This window comes from Pelophylax lessonae (assembly GCF_965119305.1).
Source record: "Pelophylax lessonae genome assembly, chromosome: 9".
NCBI lineage: Eukaryota > Metazoa > Chordata > Amphibia > Anura > Ranidae > Pelophylax > Pelophylax lessonae.
Genome location: NC_138776.1, coordinates 251844462 through 251864745, shown reverse-complemented (window position 1 = coordinate 251864745; position 20284 = coordinate 251844462). Strand labels below are relative to the sequence as shown.

Here is a 20284-nt window from a genome sequence, read left to right as displayed (position 1 = left end):
TCCAAGGCAGTAAGTCATTCCTCATAGGCGATCAGTCGTACCTCCAAGGCAGTAAGTCGTTCCTCATAGGCGATCAGTCGTACCTCCAAGGCAGTAAGTCATTCCTCATAGGCGATAAGTCGTACCTCCAAGGCAGTAAGTCGTTCCTCATAGGCGATAAGTCGTACCTCCAAGGCAGTAAGTCGTTCCTCATAGGCGATCAGTCGTACCTCCAAGGCAGTAAGTCGTTCCTCATAGGCGATCAGTCGTACCTCCAGGGCAGTAAGTCGTTCCTCATAGGCGATAAGTCGTACCTCCAAGGCAGTAAGTCGTTCCTCATAGGCGATAAGTCGTACCTCCAAGGCAGTAAGTCGTTCCTCATAGGCGATCAGTCGTACCTCCAAGGCAGTAAGTCATTTGACTGTTCGTTTGCGAGGAAACGAGTTACCACCTGCAAGGTACGACTGATCACTAATGAGGAACGACTTATTGGTTTGGAGGTACAACTAATCCCCTCTATGAGGAACGACTTACTGCCTTGGAGGTGCAACTGATCACCTATGAGGAACGACTTACTGCCCTGGCGGTACAACTGATCGCCTATGAGGAACGACTTACTGCCTTGGAGGTACGACTAATCGCCTGTGAGGAACGACTTACTGCCTTGGAGGTACGACTGATCGCCTGTGAGGAACGACTTACTGCCTTGGAGGTACGACTGATCGCCTATGAGGAACGACTTACTGCCTTGGAGGTACGACTGATCGCCTATGAGGAACGACTTACTGCCTTGGAGGTACAACTGATCGCCTATGAGGAACGACTTACTGCCCTGGAGGTACAACTGATCGCCTATGAGAAACAACTTACTGCCTTGGAGGTACAACTGATCGCCTGCGAGGAACGAGTGACCACCTGCAAGGTACAACTAATCGCCGATGAGGAACGACTTACTGCCTTGGAGGTACGACTGATCGCCTGTGAGGAACGCATTACTGCCTTGGAGGTACGACTGATCGCCTGTGAGGAATGACTTACTGCCTTGGAGGTACGACTGATCGCCTGCGAGGAACGAGTGACCACCTGCAAGGTACAACTAATCGCCTATGAGGAACGACTTATTGCCTTGGAGGTACGACTGATCGCCTGTGAGGAACGACTTACTGCCCTGGAGGTACAACTGATCGCCTATGAGGAACGACTTACTGCCTTGGAGGTATGACTGATCGCCTATGAGGAACGACTTACTGCCTTGGAGGTATGACTGATCGCCTATGAGGAACGACTTACTGCCTTGGAGGTACGACTGATCGCCTGTGAGGAACGACTTACTGCCTGGGAGGTACGAATGACCACCTGTAAGGAATGGCCACCTAAGTGACCACCTGTAAAGTACAACTTACTGCCTGCGAGGGATCACCACCTGTGAGAAATGACCAACTGCCCATGAGGAATGACTGCCTGAGAAGTATGATTGACCATCTATAAGATGAATGACTGCCTGAGATGTAAGATTGACTACCTGCGAGGATTGACCACCTAAAAGGAAGGAATGACTGCCTGCAAGAAATGATCATTTATGAAGAGCGCCTGTGAAGAACGACCACCAAAAGAGCAATAAATTACCTCCTGCAAGGTGTAACCTACTGCCTGTAAAGTATGACCACCTAAGAAGAATAAATTACAACCTGCATGACCGGCTGCCTAAGAGTAACAGGCAAGAAACGGGCAATCACCTGATTTTGGACCACCGATAATTCCGGCCTCACTGGGGCTGTCCATTAAGAGAATCAGTCATTATTGTAATTCATGGCAAAGTGGCAGCTTTTCTCGTAAAAAGAACCCACTACTTGCTGATATTCACATTCTCCATGCTCACTGCCACACTTCAGCATCACCAAACCCTCAGGAAATACCCAGTGCTTCCAGATATGAGGCAGCATGTGACTTCTTCCCCTAGCTCCCAGCATTTAGTGCTCTGGCCTTAGAGGCCAATCAGTAGAGCCGAACACAGTCACATGAGAACTCCTCAAACCTGTGTAAGCTATGACATGGAGCATACTTAGGGTTGACACATTCGGCTTCAATGAGGGACAGAGAAATGGGGGAGTGTGGGGAGTATAAGTAGGGATTATTCTATTTCATTGTTAGTATCCGCTAGTGATGGTACATTTTATAATAGTTATGTAGCAGAGCGTCCCAGAGAGAGCCAGGAAAAGTCCTGTTCGGGGTTTATACATCTCCCAGGCATCTCTCGTATACCTTTTAGGGATCTCTGATCCATGATCCAGTTCAGGTCTTGGTCCTCTTCCCCAGGCCAATTTAAACTCACCTGATACAGACAGCCAGGGCTCTCTCAGCCTGGGAAAACAGACACCGTTTGTCTATGAGAGCGGAAGGTCAGTAAAACGACCAGTTTGTGTGTTTTGTAGGCTTGCTCAGTCTGTGTTAGTGAGGGACTGCATTGTGTGTAGTAAGCGACGGGACACGGCTAGCCTTTTGTTTATTATTATTATTATTATTATTCCTGCTTGTTTTCCTTAAAGCACTGTACGGCACCTGTATATAGACTTGTATATAGCACCAATAAACACCGCACTGTTTGTCACTACCACACTGGATTTGGTATCTGTGCCTGAAAGACTGCTCATCCCAGGGAGCTTTGCACCTGCTACCTGTTCCCCATTAGATCTGATACAGGCTTAGTGTAAGGGGCGGGGGGGGGGGGGCAGTGTGTACAGGAAATCAAAAATCGCTTTTGGCTGGAGTGCATGTTTAATGCCCATTTCCCGCTCTGCCCCCTCTCCCCCACCCCTGGGAAACCTTCATGATGTTCTCATGATGCACAGGCTCCTCCTCCTCATCGGATCTTCTCCTGTCGGTGGGCGGTCCCGAAACAGCGGGCTGACGTGATAAAGTCAGCGCTGCTCTCTGCGTTGTGAGTACAAGGTGTTATGGCCCCCCTTCCTAAAGGTGTGTACTGTGCATTTTAAGCTGTTACCCTAACCTTTCATATTCCTGATCTGCACCTTTGTACCATATACTTTGTATGAAAAAGTATCCAATTCTCTTTCTATTGCTTCCTTTGTGTGAAATCCCTGCTGTTCCTTCTAGTCTCTCTACTTTCCTATTAAAAAGCTGACCACGCTAAGCGGGAGAACACACCCTGGTTAGTTCTCTTATGTGCTGGGAACTTGGGCCTGCTCTCCTTCAATTAATAGATTTGTGCTGACACGAACCCCCCTGCACAGACGTTCACTGGGAGGACTAATGCACTGCTGTTTCTCCTCTCCCAGCTCTCCGAGTTCCTTATGCAGCGGAGAGCAGGTGGAATGTAATCGCTTATAAAAACACATAAATCCTTTTTTTTCCCCTTTTATACATGTATACATAAATATTTTGCCTCAAATGGGTTGTTTTACATGTACTTTCACAGTTTATTCTTGCGGAGTTTCATTTAGCCCAGAAGACCTAGGATATTTCATGGCACAGAATGGGATTACTGAGGGGGTGAAGCACAGGAGATGAGTATTGCAACCAGCGCTTTAAAATTGTCTAGGGCTCCTATTCTTAAAACAAAGTCTGGAGTTGGGTTTTACATTTATAGTTGTTCTGATGATCAGCAATTGCTTCTTCTGATTGCCTTTCCTCTCTCCTCATTTCCCCTCTCTCTCTCTCTTCCATTCCTCTCTCACTAATTGCAGTTCTATTTTTTTGTTCCACAGCAGTTACAGAAAAAGCAACAATAGTCGATGCAGGAAACAATCGGAAGAAGATCCTAGAACTGAAGGCCACTGCAATATTCATTTGTAAGTCTTCTCTTTTAAATACATTCTAGTGCTTCACATGATTGCCTCTGCTGAGATTTCCCAAGGGGTCACTTCTAGAAGAAACTGGATCCATAATCATGGCTAATGCAAAGAGAGTGGATAAGATGACAGAGAGGATACTGAACCTCACCCTGGAGATCATCTACCTGCTGACTGGAGAGGTGAGGAGGATTCTGGGAGGTCTCATGACATCACTCTTATCTCTATTAATAAAACAGAGACCTGACCGGAGAGGTGAGGAGGATTCTGGGAGGTCACATGACATCACTCTTATCTCTATTAATAAAACACAGAGCTGACCGGAGAGGTGAGGAGGATTCTGGGGCGTCACATGACATCACTCTTATCTCTATTAATAAAACACAGACCTGACGGGAGAGGTGAGGAGGATTCTGGGGCGTCACATGACATCACTCTTATCTCTATTAATAAAACACAGACTTGACTAGGGAAACAAAGGTTTCTGGTAATATTAACTATAACACCCAGATTGTTATCCCCCCTTAGCTATTGTAGAACTTTATCTTTTTATACACAGGATTACACAGTGGTGAAAAAGACATCTGGTGATCATGTGACACCCAGCACCCATCTCCATTTATCAGGAAGATTGAGTTGGGGTTCCATCATGAAGCCTCCACCTTCCTCCCTGACATCAGAGGGAAACAATGGCACAAAGATTCTAGAAGTCACCCAGAAGATCATTGAGCTGCTGACAGGAGAGGTGAGCGGTGCCGGGAATTCTGGGACATTATCCAGTAACAGACAAGGGATGTGTCTGGATGGTGACTGTATCATTGTGTGTGTCAGGTTCCTATAAGGTGTCAGGATGTCACTGTCTATTTCTCCATGGAGGAGTGGGAGTATATAGAAGGACACAAGGAACTCTACAAGGACGTCATGATGGAGAAGCGGCCACCCCTCACATCACCGGGTAAGAGGAGACTTTCATTTCTTGTAATGAGGATCCCCCTAGATACACACATCCTCCGATCTATGGCCATAGTGTGTCAGGATATCACAGGTTGTATCTCCATGGAGGAGTGGGAGTATATAGAAGGACACAAGGATCTCTACAAGGACGTCATGATGGAGAAGCGGCCGCCCCTCACATCACAGGGTAACAGGAGACATTAATTTCTTGTATTGAGGATCCCCCTAGATACACACATCCTCTGATATAAAGATATAGAAACAATGTATTCAGTCAGTGTGTGTGTTTCCTACAGATGGATCCAGGAACAGAAATCCCCCAGAGAGATCTCCCCGTCCTCTGTATTCCCGGGACTCCACACAAGAGGACTACAGCATCTCGGAGGATGATCAGGTAGATGAAGCTGAAGATTTTATTGACAACAAGAATCATGAAGATCCCGTTATCTCTGAGGATTTCGAGGTGGGTGAGAATTGATCCTAAATCTATATTAAACTGTTTTAGCAACTTTGTAATGTTGTAAAAGTACTTGCATCTTTTATAGACGGAAGATGTGATTGTTATTAAAGTTGAAGATCTTTATGATGAGGAGGTGAGGGATGATGAGACGTGTGCGGTCGAGGAAACCCCTCCAGAGATCAGCACAGGTGAGTAATAAACAGTAAATCCATAGAAGAATCCCAGATTCTCCTTGTTCAGTCACTAAAACAATCTCTTCTTCTCCCCCCTTCCATCCAGTGGGGGATTCAGGAGCCAAAAATTACCAAATGGATCCTACCACTTATAATTTTGATCATTTTATCTAAGAATGCTGATCGTAGACCCCCTTTGTCTTTTTTTGTGTAGCACTACTCCCGTGGGAGCTGCTGGTTATTGGTTCCCCTGGGTTACCTATAGCAACAACTTGACGATTTAGCATATTCTAAGTGCTTGGCTCAGTCACAAAACAGTCCAGAGGTTTTGGTTTTTTGTTGATTTATTTGAGAACTGGGATAGGAGAAGGGATGAGTGGGATACTCCAACTGAATAACTATGCACAAGTTGCTGGGACTTCTGGTTAACACTGGATGCGGCAAGGCCGCTGCTTCACCTTGCCACTTTAGTGAAGATAGATTTAAGTGAACTGTACTGTATTGTGAATCGCTCTTCGGGGTCCTACTTAGCACCCCCTTTGTCCCTACTCTTCAGGGTTCTATACGGCACCCCCTTTACTCTTACACTTTGTGTGAGCTGACCCCTTGATCCTCTGACTTCACTGGAGTGATCCCCCTTCCTGGGCAGACCCTTTGGCAAGTCCCCTGGTACTCACGGACACTGTTTTTCCCAGAAGACTTTGCCAGCAGCTCCACTGTCAGCTGTACTGGATCCTCTGCAGCTCAGCTCCACTCCTGGTTCACTAGGCTGACCGCCTAAGACCACTTTCCTCATACAGCAGGAGGAGAGACAGCCGTCTGCCTCCTCCTGGGACTCTGCTTCCCACCAAAGACGCCCTGTCACATGTCCCCCCAGCTTTAATGAGCAATCCCAGGATGCATTGCAAGAGTGCCCACCCACTGAGACTCCCACAAAAGCCAATGTGTCACTGGCCTGGTTTCCTCCACTGTCCAACAAGCTCCCTTATTGGATGCAGTGGGGACACTCTCAGATCCAGTGAATCACACCTGGAAACATGTAACAGGCAACCTAATAGATCAGGCTTCCCTGATAAGCAGAAGGAGCATAAGGTGCTTTTACCTAGCACCTACCTAGGAGGGTGCTACATCTGGAATAAAAAACTACAGTAGTCACACAGTTGGTAACTGTAGGACCTGCATTATTTAAAAAAAAGAAAAAAAACTTGTGATCGAAATTGAGATTAGAATTCAGTTTGTTTCATTTAAACACACATAGTGGTGATACCAAAACAAAATCAACTTAGACCATTTTTCTGGAGGCTTTAATATTGTTTTTCTCGTGTATGTACGTACACTGTTTTGTCAAAAGTATTGGGACGCCTGCCTTTACACACACATGACCTTTAACGGCATCCCAGTCTTAGTCCGTAGGGTTCATCATTGAGTTGGCCCATCCTTTGCAGCTATAACAGCTTCAACTCTTCTGGGAAGGCTGTCCACAAGCAGGAGTGTGTCTATAGGAATTATTGCCCATTCTTCCAGAAGTGTATTTGTGAGGTCATGCACGAACGAGAGCGAGAAGGCCTGGCTCGCAGTCTCAGCTCTACTTCACCCCAAAGGTGTTCTTTCGGGTTGAAGTCAGGACTCTGTGCAGGCCAGTCAAGTTCCTCCACCCCAATCTCGCTTTTAGGGTTCATGTGGTAGCCTGACAGCAGAGGAAGACCTAGTGAGGGTCAGAGGGCGGAGCTTGGACGGGAACCCCCAAGGTGAGTGGCATAGGCTAGCCTGAGGTGCGGAGTCTAAGTATCCACCGGTTTTCACCAGAGCCTCTAGTGGTGAGGATGGACTTCGCTGCGTGTGAATACCAGGTCGCAGTCCTCAGGGTCGCCCCACCAAGGGGAAACCGGTCAAGGCAGCAGATCAACGAAGTCAGGAACAAGCCAAAGGTCAAACGGGTATCAAGTTGGTAACAGGATGTAGGTTTCAGGAACATCGGAGGAGATGCAGACAAGACAGCAAAGACACAGTGCTGCTGAGGTGTTTAAATAAGGCAGCCCGTTGCCAATTACTGCAATTAGTCTGCACTAGGTTAACCCTTAGATGGCAGACTCATGACAGCACATCAGTGTGCTCAGGGAGCGTTCCTAACACTTGCTCATCCATGTCTTTATGGACCTTGCTTTGTGCTTATGGTGTGGGGTTGTTTTTCAGCGATTGGACTTGGCCCCCTTAGTTCCAGTGAAGGGAACTCTTAAGGCGTCAGCATACCAAGACATTTTGGACAATTTCACGCTCCCAACTTTGTGGGAACAGTTTGGGGATGGCCCCTTCCTGTTCCAACATGACTGCGCACCAGTGCACAAAGCAAGGTCCATCAAGACATGGATGAGCGAGTTTGGGGTGGAGGAACCTGACTGGTCTGACTTCAACCCGATAGAACACCTTTGGGGTGAATTAGAGCACAGGCTGCGAGCCAGGCCTTCTCGTTCAACATCAGTGCATGACCTTACAAATGCGCTTCTGGAAGAATGGTCAAATATTCCCATAGACACACTCCTAAACCACTCCTAAACTTTTTTGTCTTTTTTCCTTTTTTTTTTTTTAGTAAGAAATAAAAAATCTCAGTGGTGAATAAATACCACCAAAAGAAAGCTCTATTTGTGTGAAAAAAATGATAAAATTTAAATTTGGGTACAGTGTTGCATGACCGCGCAATTGTCATTCAAAGTGTGAGAGCGCTGAAAGCTGAAAATTGGTCTGGGCAGGAAAGGGGGTGAAAGTGCACTGTTTTGAAGTGGTTTAAAATAAATTTTATTATAGAGGGTTTAACGTTACTTTAAACGTTCCTGTTTATTTGTAATTGCTTCCAGATCGAAGATACAAGAGGTGCAAAAAGAAGAAACTTCCTTTTATCGCTCCAGATGGTAAAATAAAAGATTATGACATAGCGGCAGATTACCCCATATTAAACCCTACTTCCCGCAATCTTCGTCAGGGATGGCACGGTGCTGATGAGCCCTTTCCACCATTTACGTACGGCGGGAGGCTCCCCGCCCCGCTTACCCATCGTGTACCCGAAGGAGAAGATGAAGCATTCCTGTGTTTGGAGTGCGGGAAGTGTTTCAGTAAACAGTCGAGCCTCGACAGACACAGGCAGCTCATGCACACCTGGGAGAAGCCTTACTTCTGTTCCGAATGCGGCAAACGTTTTGGTCATAAGATATCCCTCGTCCGACATCAGAGGATTCACAACAACGAAAATACGTTTTCCTGCCCCTTGTGCGGGAGGTGCTTTGCCCAGAAATCACACCTTGTGGAACATGAAAGGCAGCACACAGGGGAGAAGCCCTACGCATGTACGGAGTGCGGGAAGCGGTTTGCCGTGAAGAGGGCTCTGGTCAGCCACGAATCGACCCACGCGGGCCAGAAGCAGTTTTGCTGTCCGGAGTGCGGAAAGTGTTTCAGCCGGAGAGCTTATCTTTTTAGCCATCAACGGGTTCACTTAAGGCATAAAGTGGTTTGACGTTTTGACTTTAAAAGTAAGACTCCTAGAAGATATATAAAGACACCCTTATTTATTTTATTTATTCCTTTTTAGCGCCCAAAATTGTTATTTTTACCTTTCTGGAATCTGCCATTCGGCCAGCAAGAGAAATGCCCCAATTGCCGCACGCCAGCAAACCCTTTGGTAAAAGCAGCCTAAGCCCAGCTCCGTCCAGTCCACCGTCCAACGCGTTTCATCCCACCAATTGGGCTTAGCCATGGAGGCCATACAGCCAGGTTAAAGGGAAAACCTCCACACAAGAAGATCTGGTGCCTGCTAAGAAGATGACGGTGAAGTAGACAGCCTAGATCAGGGATAGCGAAACTTGACGCTCCAGATGTTTTGGAACTACATTTCCCATGATGCTCAACTACAAAGTACACTGCAGAGTGCATATGAGCATCATGGGAAATGTAGTTCCAAAACATCTGGGGTGCCAAGATTCGCCATCACTGGCCTAGATTGTCTTAGCTGCTCGTAAAACCTCCATGGGAAGGGGAGTCATTAAGTCAATAAACGCAGAAACAGAAGAGTGCTTAGAATCAAGCTTGTCGGTGCAGAAAGCCCAATGGTCAGTGATCACTAATAACGGTGCAATGACAGCAAGAAGCCCCACGGTGCTTGTCAGAAAAAATCCAGTCTTTATTCGCCAACATAAACAGGGATAAAACAACAGATAAAAACCTTATAGTGGCCACCTGGATGGAAAACCTTGCTGCTTCACTGGTGCTGCATCTACTTCCTTGTCACACAGAGGGGGGTGACCACGGATGCCCGGTGAAATGGTAATGACCAGGATGGAGCTCCAGGCAGGGGAAACGCTGGATGTCCCAGAGGCGACCGATCGGCAGATGGACCACGGATTGACAAGGCGCAGGTGCACGAAACATGTTGCCATCGTGACGGGACCAACTTGACTTGGCTTTCCCTCGCTCCTCAGGCTGATGTCCGGCTTCCTGGCGCGGTGATTGACGTCATCACCGTTCTCCCTGTTTACATCTGGTTACTCAGTGTGTTTCATGGACCTGGAACGCTGCCTTCATCCCTCCCTTCGGCTCCAGTCCATCTGCCAATCGGTCGCACCTGGGACATCCAGCGTTTCCCCTGCCCAGAGCTCCATCCCAGTCATTGCCATTTCAGGGTTATGAGTAAGCGGCTGTGTGCGCCGTGAAACGCGTTAACCTGGATTACCTGTTCCCTGCACTGTCTGTTCACATTTTGATTTGAAGAATAAAGTATTCCAATTGTTTTCATCTACCTGGGTGCGGTTCCACTACTTCTTTTGCATTGCCATTTCACCGGCATCCGTGGTAATTCCCCTCTGTGAGACAAGGAAGCAGACGCAGCCTCAGTGAAGCAACAAGGTTTTCCATCCAGGCGGCCACTATACGGTTTTTATCTGTTGTTTTATCCCTGTTTATGTTGGCGAATGAAGACTGGATTTTTTATCACAATAACCATGAGGCTTTTTGCTGTCATTGCGCTGTTATTAGTGATCATTGACCATTGGGCGTTCTTCACTGACAAGCTTGATTCTAAGTGCTCTTCTGTTTGTGTGTTTATTGAAAATGAAAACCTGGCTTGCAGTACCTGCTTTCTAATCTAGTTGGGCGGGAGATGCTTAGGGTGGGCAGTAGTGATCGACCAATATCGGTTTTTCATTGCCGATACCGATATTTTGGCCAATGCATATCGGTATTGGCTGATATTGGCGTACATTTAAAACATATTTAAAAATTTTTTTTTTTTTTTGACAGGTACTTTTGTGGAGGGATCCGGCTGTCTAAAAGACCCCAAACCCCTCCTCTGCACTTAAAAGCATTTAAAACGCCAAGTTTGGCTGTTTTGAATGCTGTCATTTTTTTTTTTCAATCTGGCGGCAGACAATACCCGGAAGTAATGTCACTCATGACATCACTTCCTGGGTTTTTGCATGGAGATCCGATCAGAGCCGAATGCGGCTTTGATCGGTCTTCCGTGGCCGTGCAGGCTGGTTGCCCGGGTCTCCGGAAGGCGGCGGGAGGGGGGTGGGGGGCGTCCCCTCCCGCTCCTTGTAATGACCGCCAAGAGGCTTCTCAGCCACATCGATTGTCATTACAAGACAGCCGACTGTCAGCTATGGACGACGGTACCGGGGTGATGCCTCTAGCTGCAGGCATCACTCCAGTACATGCACTTTCTCGAAATATCGGCAAAATCGGTAACCTCCGGGGCCGATTCCGATATATTGTGAAAAGTGCATATCGGCCCTCGATACATCGGCTTTGCTGATAATCGGTCGACCCCTAGTGGGCATCATTCGTGACAGTGCCACCCTTGGCTCCCCGCATACGCAGGTAAGCTAATCAGCTTCAGGCTATTCTCAGGACTCCCAATGGTGGTGAGCATTGTCTTACTGAAAGCTGTCAGGGGACGAAGTCCGGGATAGGCATTTGTAGGAAATCCTAATTTCCACACTTATGGTTATGATAGTTCAGATTTACCCGTTAGGGCTAATTGTGTGTGCGGCTATTGTTTTCTCATCCTATCCGTTTTTTGCACTGCCATGGACAGTAGGGGGCAGACCTGGCTAACCAGGATTTGGGTATTGCAGCTGGGTAGGCAGTGTCATAGTAAGACACAGGGGTGACACAGAGCTGTAGAGGGGCAGGATACCCACTGGCACTGGTGGAAGGGATCTTGGCATGCCGGCTTGTTCAGAGGGGGTGAGAGTCTCTTTTTAAAGGGCAGAGAGAGTACAGAGTCTAGGCAGCTTTTCCAGAATTCACCCATAAGAGTGACAATAAATCAAAAAACAGTTTATAAAGGGTTCACATAAAAAGTCCACCATCCAAAGTGAAATAGAGAGATTGGGGTATGTCTTCCTTTCTTTACAGTGTAGATCATCCCACTTTAGGAAACCCCATCACAATGTTCCTTCACCGCATGTTCAATATCCAGGATGATTTGACCCTTCTATTAGAAGTCAGTAACTGCCTGTGTAAAAAGAATCCTCCGTGGTACAGTGCAACCGCCCTCCTATACAGGTCTTTATTAAATCAAAGTAAAATACACTTTTTAACTAGTAACCTGAAGGTACATTGAATAACTCTTAAACCAGTGGTCTCCAAACTGTGTGCCGGGGGCCAGATGCGGCCCTTTGCTTGCTTTTATCTGGCCCTTGGGGCACCATTTCATCCACTTACACCAATGATGGGTCACTATCCCTTTCTACTGACACCACTAATGGGGCACAATTTTTCCCAGTGACAACAACAATGGGAACCAATGACACCAATTAAGGGGCACAATTCCTCCCAAAGATGCCAACAATGGGGCACAGTTTCTCCCAATAATACCGAAAATGGGGCCAAATGACACCAATGATGGGGCACAGTTCCTCCCACTGACCACCGTAGATGGGGCATTGTATTTTCCCACTGACATCTGGATTTTCTTCAGTGGCCACATTTTGGCCCCCCTAAAGTCTGAGGGACAGTAAACTGGACCCTTGTTTAGAAAGTCTCTCTCTGCCATAAAAATGAATTGAATCCCCCAAAAAAAAAAAAAATTTGCACTGCATTTCAGCCCTGCCACAAAAGGACCAGCTGACCTCATGTCAGTGATTCACTCATTAACACAGGTGTCAGTGTTGACGAGGACAAGGCTGGAAATCACTCTGTAATGCTGATTAGGTTAGAATACCAGGCTGGAAGCTTTAAAAGGAGGATGGTGCTTGAAATCCTAGTTCTTTCTTGGTTAACCATGGTTACCTGCAAGGAAACCTGTGCAGTCATGATTGCTTTGCACAAAAAGGGATTCACAGGCCAGGATATTTTTGCTACTAAAGCCCTGTACACACGATCAGATAATCGCACAATCTGTCGTCCGTTTTTTGTGGCATGCTAGTCTGATGTGGAAAGTGAAGAGGTTATTTTCATACGAATTTTCCCGTACGACAGAATTCTACTTCAGAAGTGATGTCATGTGTTGGATTGCTTTGTATGTGTTCTTTCTTCTTTGAGCATGCCTAGTCTTTCTCTTAAGATTTTTTTTCCGTCGAAATCTGTGCTAATGAAACGAAAATCGGACTTATATTACGGACGACAAAAATTTTATAGCCTGCACATCAGGATTTTGTCAGCCGAAAAGTCGGAGTTGGCTGTCGAAAGCACCATACTAACAATCCGAAAAATCGGCAGATCGGTCGTCGGACGAAATTTCCCTTCAGAATTTCTTATCGTGTGTACGGGCCTTAAGATTGCACCTAAATCAACCATTCATCAGATCATCAAGAACTTCAAGGAGAGAGGTTCAATTGTTGTGAAGAAGGCTTCAGAGTGCCCAAGAAAGAACAGCAAGTGGCAAGACCATCTCCTACAGTTGATTCAGCTGTGGGATCGGGGCACCACCAGTGCAGAGCTTGCTCAGAAATGGCAGCAGGCAGGTGTGAGTGCATCTGCAAGCACAGCGAGGGGAAGACTTTTGGAGGATGACCTGGTGTCAAGAAGGGCAGCAAAGAAGCCACTTCTCTCCAGGAAAAACATCAGGGACAAACCAATATTCTGCAAAAGGTACAGGGATTGGACTGCTGAAGACTGGGGTAAAGTCATTTTCTTTGATGAATCCTCTTTCAGATTGGGGCATCCGGAAAACACCTTGTACTGGAGAAGAAAAGATGAGTGCTACCATCAGTCCTGTGTCATGCCAACAGTAAAGCATCCTGAGACCATTAACGTGTGGGGTCGCTTCTTCGCCAAGGGAGTGGGCTCACTCACAATTTTGCCTAAGAACACCGCCATGAATAAAGAATGGTACAAAAACATCCTTCAAGAGCAACTTCTCCCAACCATCCAAGAACAGTTTGGTGAGGTACAATGCCTTTTCCATCATGATGGAGCACCTTACCATAAGGCAAAAGTGATAACGAAGTGGCTTGGGGAACAAAATGTAAAAATTTTGGGTCCATGGCCAGGAAACTTCCCAGATCTTAATCTCATTGAGAACTTGTAGTCCATCCTCAAGTGGCGGACAAATTCTAATAAACTCCAAGCATTGATTATGCAAGAATGGGCTGCCGTTGGTTAGGATGTGGCCCAGAAAATGACTGACAGCATGCCAGAGAGAATTGTAGAGGTCTTGAAAAAGAAGGGTCAACACTGCAATTATTGACCCTTTACATAAAGTTAAGGTAATTGCTAATAAAAGCCTTTGACACTTATGAAATGCTTGTAATTCTACCTCCGTATACCATAGTAACATCTGACAAAAAGATCCAAAAACACTGAAGCAGCAGACTGAAAATTATTTGTGTTATTCTTAAAACTCTTGGCCATGGCTGTACAAACACTGACAGCCTTTGCGGCTGTTGGCTTGTAGTTCTCAATGAACTACCAGGGAACTGCTGAGCCCTCTGATAGAGCATTGTCTCTTCTTGTCAGTGTGTATCCGCCTGCCCATACGGGGTACAAGCAGACCGATACACTATCAAGTCTGCAGAAGTCCTGCATGGCACCTACGTGTTCTTGTCACTGCCTATGAGCTGAAAAGAAAGCACAAACAAACATTCTTTCACATCTTTGTGAAAACGACTTGTCCCATCAGTCCAGGACGTTCTATTGAACGAAATGCGTTAGAGTGGGGCCATAGCAGTGACGTCATCACGCCGGCGAGGTCCGGTGGTGTTGTGTATGTATCTGTATTGTGATAATGAGTATATTTCCCATATCACATAACCACTTCCCACCCGTAGGATGTCATGTGATGTCCTGGACTTCAAGTGGAGATATCTGGATAATGCCTGCAGCTACAGGCATCATCCAGATACCCTGTTTCCCCGAAAGTAAGACATCCCCCCGAAAATAAGACCTACTTACAATTTTGCCTCTCGCTGAAATATAAGGCATCCCCCGAAAATAAGACCTCCCCGCCAATAAGGCCTCCCCCGAAAATAAGGTCACCCCGATAATAAGGCCCCACGAAGCTACCGCCGTAACTCTGGACCGTAGCGGCGGGAGCCGCCACGCAGCTCACTGTTGGCCGCAACGCAGCCGGAGCAGACAGGAAGTGTGAGGTCTCTTTTAATCGGAGAGCCCGCGCCGCCGCCAGGACAAGCTGCCGCCTGCTGCTCGCTCTGCCCTGACAGAGTCTGGCTGACTCACAATTAGACAGAGAGTCACGCGGGGCAGGAGTCGGGCACATTGTGTGGACACACAGGGGTGACTGAGGTAGGGGGGAAATGTCTGATAAAGGGGTGGGGTGGATGTCTGGTGAAGGTGTCCACTGGCACAGGGGTGGGGGGGAGTGGGATAACTTAAAATGACACAGGAGGATCAGAGGGGGCAATCAAAATGACACAGGAGGATCAGAAGGGGGGGAATCAAACTGACACAGGAGGATCAGAGGGGGCAATCAAAATGACACAGGAGGATCAGAGGGGGGAGGATGCAATTTGCTGGTTTGTGATGACAACTACTACCGTACCGTATACAGGTAATACATTTCCTTTTTTTTGTTCAACAATAAATGTGTACCGTATTCTTCTTCTTCATGGAAAAATAAGACATCCCCTGAAAATAAGACCTAGCGCATCTTTGGGAGCAAAAATTAATATAAGACACTGTCTTATTTTCGGGGGAAACAGGGTATCTTTATTTTCAGCCAGCCATTCCCTTTCTTGTAAAAGCCACCCACTGTCGCTCTCGTACGATTGGGGAGCCTGAGATCTGATTCGGGGCTGCGCTGGGTTACCATAGAGCTGGCTTTAGATCAAATGGTCCCTGGCCATCTCTATGATCCTAGGAGGCTGGAAGCAACATCATTTCGGGGGTTTTGGCAGGTGTAAACGCTGCAATTTTTTCCCCCTGGAAAGCAGCAATCTTTTTTTTTTTTTTTTTTATTAATCTCATACTTTTCAAGGTAGAGAAGATATCTTGGGGTCCTATAGACCCTAGATGTCTCCATAAAGCGGACCTGTCATGCCTTATTCCTGGGGGGAAAAGGGGAGGAGCTCCTAGTGCTGTTTCACGTATCTATCCGTTTCTGGGTTGGCAGCAGCTTTTTTTTTTTTTTTTTTTTTTTAGGTAGGAATCTTTTGTTTTATCCATGTTTTTAATGCTGAACCTACTTGTATTAAATACTACCCAATCAAAGCGTTTCTCTGCCTCTTGGTGAGCTTTATTTACTTCAGCCCTGACCCTTCGAGGAGGTTTTTCTGGAGTGGATATCAAGTGAGTTCGCTTTGCCTGTGGTTTGGATATTTGTCTTAAGGACACGTGCATGCTGCTATAGGGGAAGCTATTCCATCTGGTGAGTATTGATTGTATTGGGAGGTGATGGCTGACCTCTGATGACCTCTGAACACTCTGTTGCAAGAATTGTTTCTTCACATGGGGAGTTTGTGAATCTTTCCTTGACTTTTTTTTTTTTTGCACTGGACTTTGCCTCTTTTGGATTCTTCATGAATTACCTTCGCAGCCTTATGCATATTGATTAATGTTGATACATAGACTAATTTTTTCACCATACTAGTTTAAATTTGCTTTGCACTGTAGTTTTGTTTTATATACTACAAGGGATGTTTACCAAAAAAAAGGCACAGTGTAAAAAAAGAAAAAATTACAAAAAGTAAAAAAGGGACAGTGTAAAAAAAGAAAATTATAAAAAAAGGGGACAGTGTAAAAAAAGAAAATTACAAAAAAAAGGGACAGTGTAAAAAAAGAAAATTACAAAAAAAAGGGACAGTGTAAAAAAAAAAAAAAAAAAAAAGGGACAGTGTAAAAGAAGAAAATTGCAAAAAAAAAAAAGGGACAGTGTAAAAAAAGAAAAATTACAAAAAAAGGGACAGTGTAAAAAAGGAAAATTACAAAAAAAAAAAAGGGACAGTGTACGCAGAAGTGGGCGCAAACGTAGGCCGCGAACGTTATAGCGAGAACAATAATTCCAGCACTACACCTCCTCTAACTCTAAACTGGTAACCTGTAAAAGGCGTTTAAAGCGTCGCCTGTGGAGATTTTTAGGTACTGTAGTTGAGCACCATTCCACGAGTGTGCACAATTTTGACCACTTGCCGCCCGCCCGCCGCAGATATACTGAGGCAAGGTGGCTCTGCTGGGCGAATCGCAGAACCCATACTTCGCTCCCCAGGAGCGAGCGTGGGGGCACGCGCAGCCGGCCATTCGCTAGACAGGAAGCTGATCTGCGGTTGCCTTTGGGCCCCACGATCACTCCCCAGGAACACAGAACGGCAGTCTGCTGTTATAAAACAGGGCAGACCGCTGTTCTGTCAGCAATCAACACTGGGCTCCTGTGTTCCTTACTATTTAGTAACACAGGTCCCTGTGTTGATTCTATAAGCCCATTCCCCACACAGTTAGAAAACACCCCCCTAGATACACAATTAACCCTTTGATCACCACTGGTGTTAACCCCTTCCGTTAGTACAGTAACAGTGCATATTTTTAGCACTGATTACTGTAGTAATGTCACTGGTCCCCCCAAAAGTGTTAAAAATGTCAGTTAGGGGTCCGATCTGTCCACGGCAATGTTGCAGTCCCGCAAAAAAAAAAAAAAAACGCTGATCGCCGCCATTACTAGTAAAAAAATAAAAATGACAAATCTTTCCCCTAGTTTGTAGATGCAATAACTTTTTCGCAAACCAATCAACATACACTTATTGGGATTTTTTTTTTTTTTTTTACCAAAAATATATAGCAGAATACATATTGGCCTAAAATTATGAAAAAAATGATTTTTAATTTTTTTTTGGGGGGGGAATGTTATATATCAGAAAGTAAAAAAAAAATTATTATTTTTTTTTCAGAATTGTGGCTTTTTTTTTTTTGCTTATAGCGTAAAAAATAAAAATTACACACAGGTGAACAAATATCACCAAAAGAAATCTCTATTTGTGGGAAAAAAGGACATCAATTTTATTAGGGTACAGAGTCGCACGACCGCTCAATTGTCAGTTAAAGTAACGCAGTGCCGTATCGCAAAAAATGACCTGGTCATTAAAGCGGAGTTTCGGGCACAGATCTCATTTTTTAATGAACATACCCCCGGGACAGTCAGGGCTAGCACATTCCACAATGGATAGCCTCTGATCTGTCCCGGTTCGCACTTACCTGCAAGAAGAAATAAATACTTACTTATAAAATTTCTTCCACAGCGTTTCCATCTCTCTTGTGGGCAGCTGAAGCCGGCGCGGTCCTCTTCTGCGTCTTCTTCCGCGTCTTCTTCTCCCAGAATGCGCCGCACCGGCCCCTCTCGTCACTTCCGGCGCGTCGCCCGGAAGTGACGTGCGGGGCCGGTGCCATTGCATTGATTCCTGGGAGCGATGACGTTCAGCTCCCAGGAATCATCGCGAGGCAGGAAGTGACGGGGTGAGCCTCGGCGCTGGAGGAGGAAGTACCCTGAGGTGAGTATTTACGATCTTCGATTACAAGGTGAGTATACAAAAAAAAAAAAATAACTATCCAATTCATTTTCAGGTTATGTGTAGCTAGCGGAGGGGCACAAAATAAAAAATTCAGATTTTGTGCCCGGAACTCCGCTTTAAGGGGGTAAAACCTTCCCGTCCAGAAGTGGTTAACCAAAGACATTGGCACAATGGAGTCGTGTAAAACAATGTACCTTTATTTTGCCAGCAGACTTGCCAGTGCACCAAACACTGGGTCCCATTTGCACACCTACGTCCTGTGCCATACCTGTATTGATCTGCCAGGTCCTTTTAAATGATAAGCCTCCAGGAGTGCCGACAGGGACAGAGCTCATCCCAGCTCAAATCATCCAGTAGGGAAAGGAAGTCCTAAACGTCACACAGAACAGCAAAACCCTGTGAGGAGGTGTATGCCTCAGCCCGGGCTCCCACCTGGCCACACCCTCCAACGTGTTTCACTTCGCCCTGATAAACCACTTTTTCTGGCAATTTTTGTATATAAGTTCAAATCAGTATTTTTTGCTAGAAAATTTATTATAACCCCCAAACATTTAACTTTTTTTTTTTTTTTTAGCCGAGACCCTAGGGAATAAAATGGCGATCAATGCAATTTTTTTGTCACACAGTATTTGCAAACGCAATTTTTTTTTAGAAAACACACTTTAACCACTTCCGGACCGCCCGACGCAGTATTACGTTGGTATTTTGACGTTACATACCGGGGTTCTAGCAGTTAGCTGCCATAACCCTGGCATTTTCTTACAGGGTGGGCGGTCCCGTTTCTCATAAAAGTGGTCCCAGCAGCAGATTTGCCGCGGGATCACTTTTATGAGCGGCGGGAGAGGTTTTTTCTTCATTTTACTTAAATTTAGTCCCTTTTCATTTTTTTTTTTTTATCACTTTTATTTCTATTACAAGGAATGTAAACATCCCTTGTAATAGAAATAAGGATGACAGGACCTCTTTATGGATAAATCTGGGGTCAAAAAGACCGCAAATCTCTCATTTACCTTTAAAAGCAAAAGATCAAAAACTTTTTTTTTTTTTTTTTGATCTTTTGCTTTAACCCCTTTACCACCGGAGGATTTTGCTGTCTTACGTCTGGGCCACTTTTTGCGATTCGGCACTGTGCGAGTTTAACTGACAATTGCACGGTTGTGCGACGCCGTACCCAAACAAAATGTATGTCTTTTTTTTCCCACAAATAGAGCTTTCTTTAGGTGGTATTTGATCACCTGTGCGATTTTTACTTTTTGCGCTATAAACAAAAAAAAGAGCGAAAATTTTGAAAAAAATAACAATATTTTTCACATTTTTTATATGAAATTCCCCCCCAAAAAAATGTAAAAATCAAATTTTTTTATCATTTTTGGCCAATTTGTTTTCTGCTACATATTTTTGGTAAAAAAAAAAAAAAAAAAAAAATCGCAATAAGCGTATTTTGATTGGTTTGCGCAAAAGTTATTGCGTTTACTAACTACAGGAAAGATTTCTGTAATTTTTGGTGTTTTTTTTTTTTTTACGAGTTATGGCGGCGATCTGCCTTTTTTTTTTTTTTGCGGGACTACGACATTGCGGCGGACAGATCGGACCCTTGACTGACATTTTTGACACTTTTGGGGTACCAGTGACATTACTACAGTAATCAGTGCTATAAATATGCACTGTTACTGTAAAAATGACACTGGCAGGGAAGGGGTTAATTGTATTGGAGAGGGAGGGGTTAATGTATGCCTGGTGCTTACTAACATGTGTGGGGGGAGGTGACTGAGTGACACAGGGACAGATCGCAGGTTCAGCTATGCTGAACCCTGCAATCTGTCACTGTTTGTCACTTAGGAGATCCGCCCGCTTTGTTTACACAAGCGGGCGGATCTCCGCACTCGATTCCCTGACGATCAGGGAAGAGCGGCGGTCATCACCGCCTCTCCTCCCCTGGCCAGACTCTCGCTGTGACTGAATACA

The 20284-nt window shown here is 45.6% G+C and overlaps 3 protein-coding genes across 3 annotated transcripts in view; 1 reads left to right on the top strand and 2 right to left on the bottom strand.

Moving 5' to 3' along the window:
• LOC309563380 (uncharacterized protein) overlaps positions 1 to 8880 on the top strand; it is a gene marked incomplete at its 3' end in the record, with an annotated part of 56844 nt that extends 47964 nt beyond the window's left edge. The window contains exons 8-15 of the mRNA XM_082267774.1: positions 503 to 985; positions 1028 to 1195; positions 3854 to 3970; positions 4348 to 4533; positions 4620 to 4743; positions 5039 to 5205; positions 5288 to 5390; positions 8228 to 8880. Coding sequence (XP_082123900.1) covers positions 503 to 985; positions 1028 to 1195; positions 3854 to 3970; positions 4348 to 4533; positions 4620 to 4743; positions 5039 to 5205; positions 5288 to 5390; positions 8228 to 8880 — 2001 coding nt within the window. The remainder of the gene's footprint in view (positions 1 to 502; positions 986 to 1027; positions 1196 to 3853; positions 3971 to 4347; positions 4534 to 4619; positions 4744 to 5038; positions 5206 to 5287; positions 5391 to 8227) is intronic.
• The window catches only part of LOC309564368 (uncharacterized protein), a 770106-nt gene that overhangs the window by 701923 nt on the left and 47899 nt on the right, over positions 1 to 20284 (bottom strand). The window lies entirely within an intron of this gene.
• Positions 1 to 20284, bottom strand: part of LOC309562836 (uncharacterized protein) — a 141599-nt gene that overhangs the window by 81038 nt on the left and 40277 nt on the right. The window lies entirely within an intron of this gene.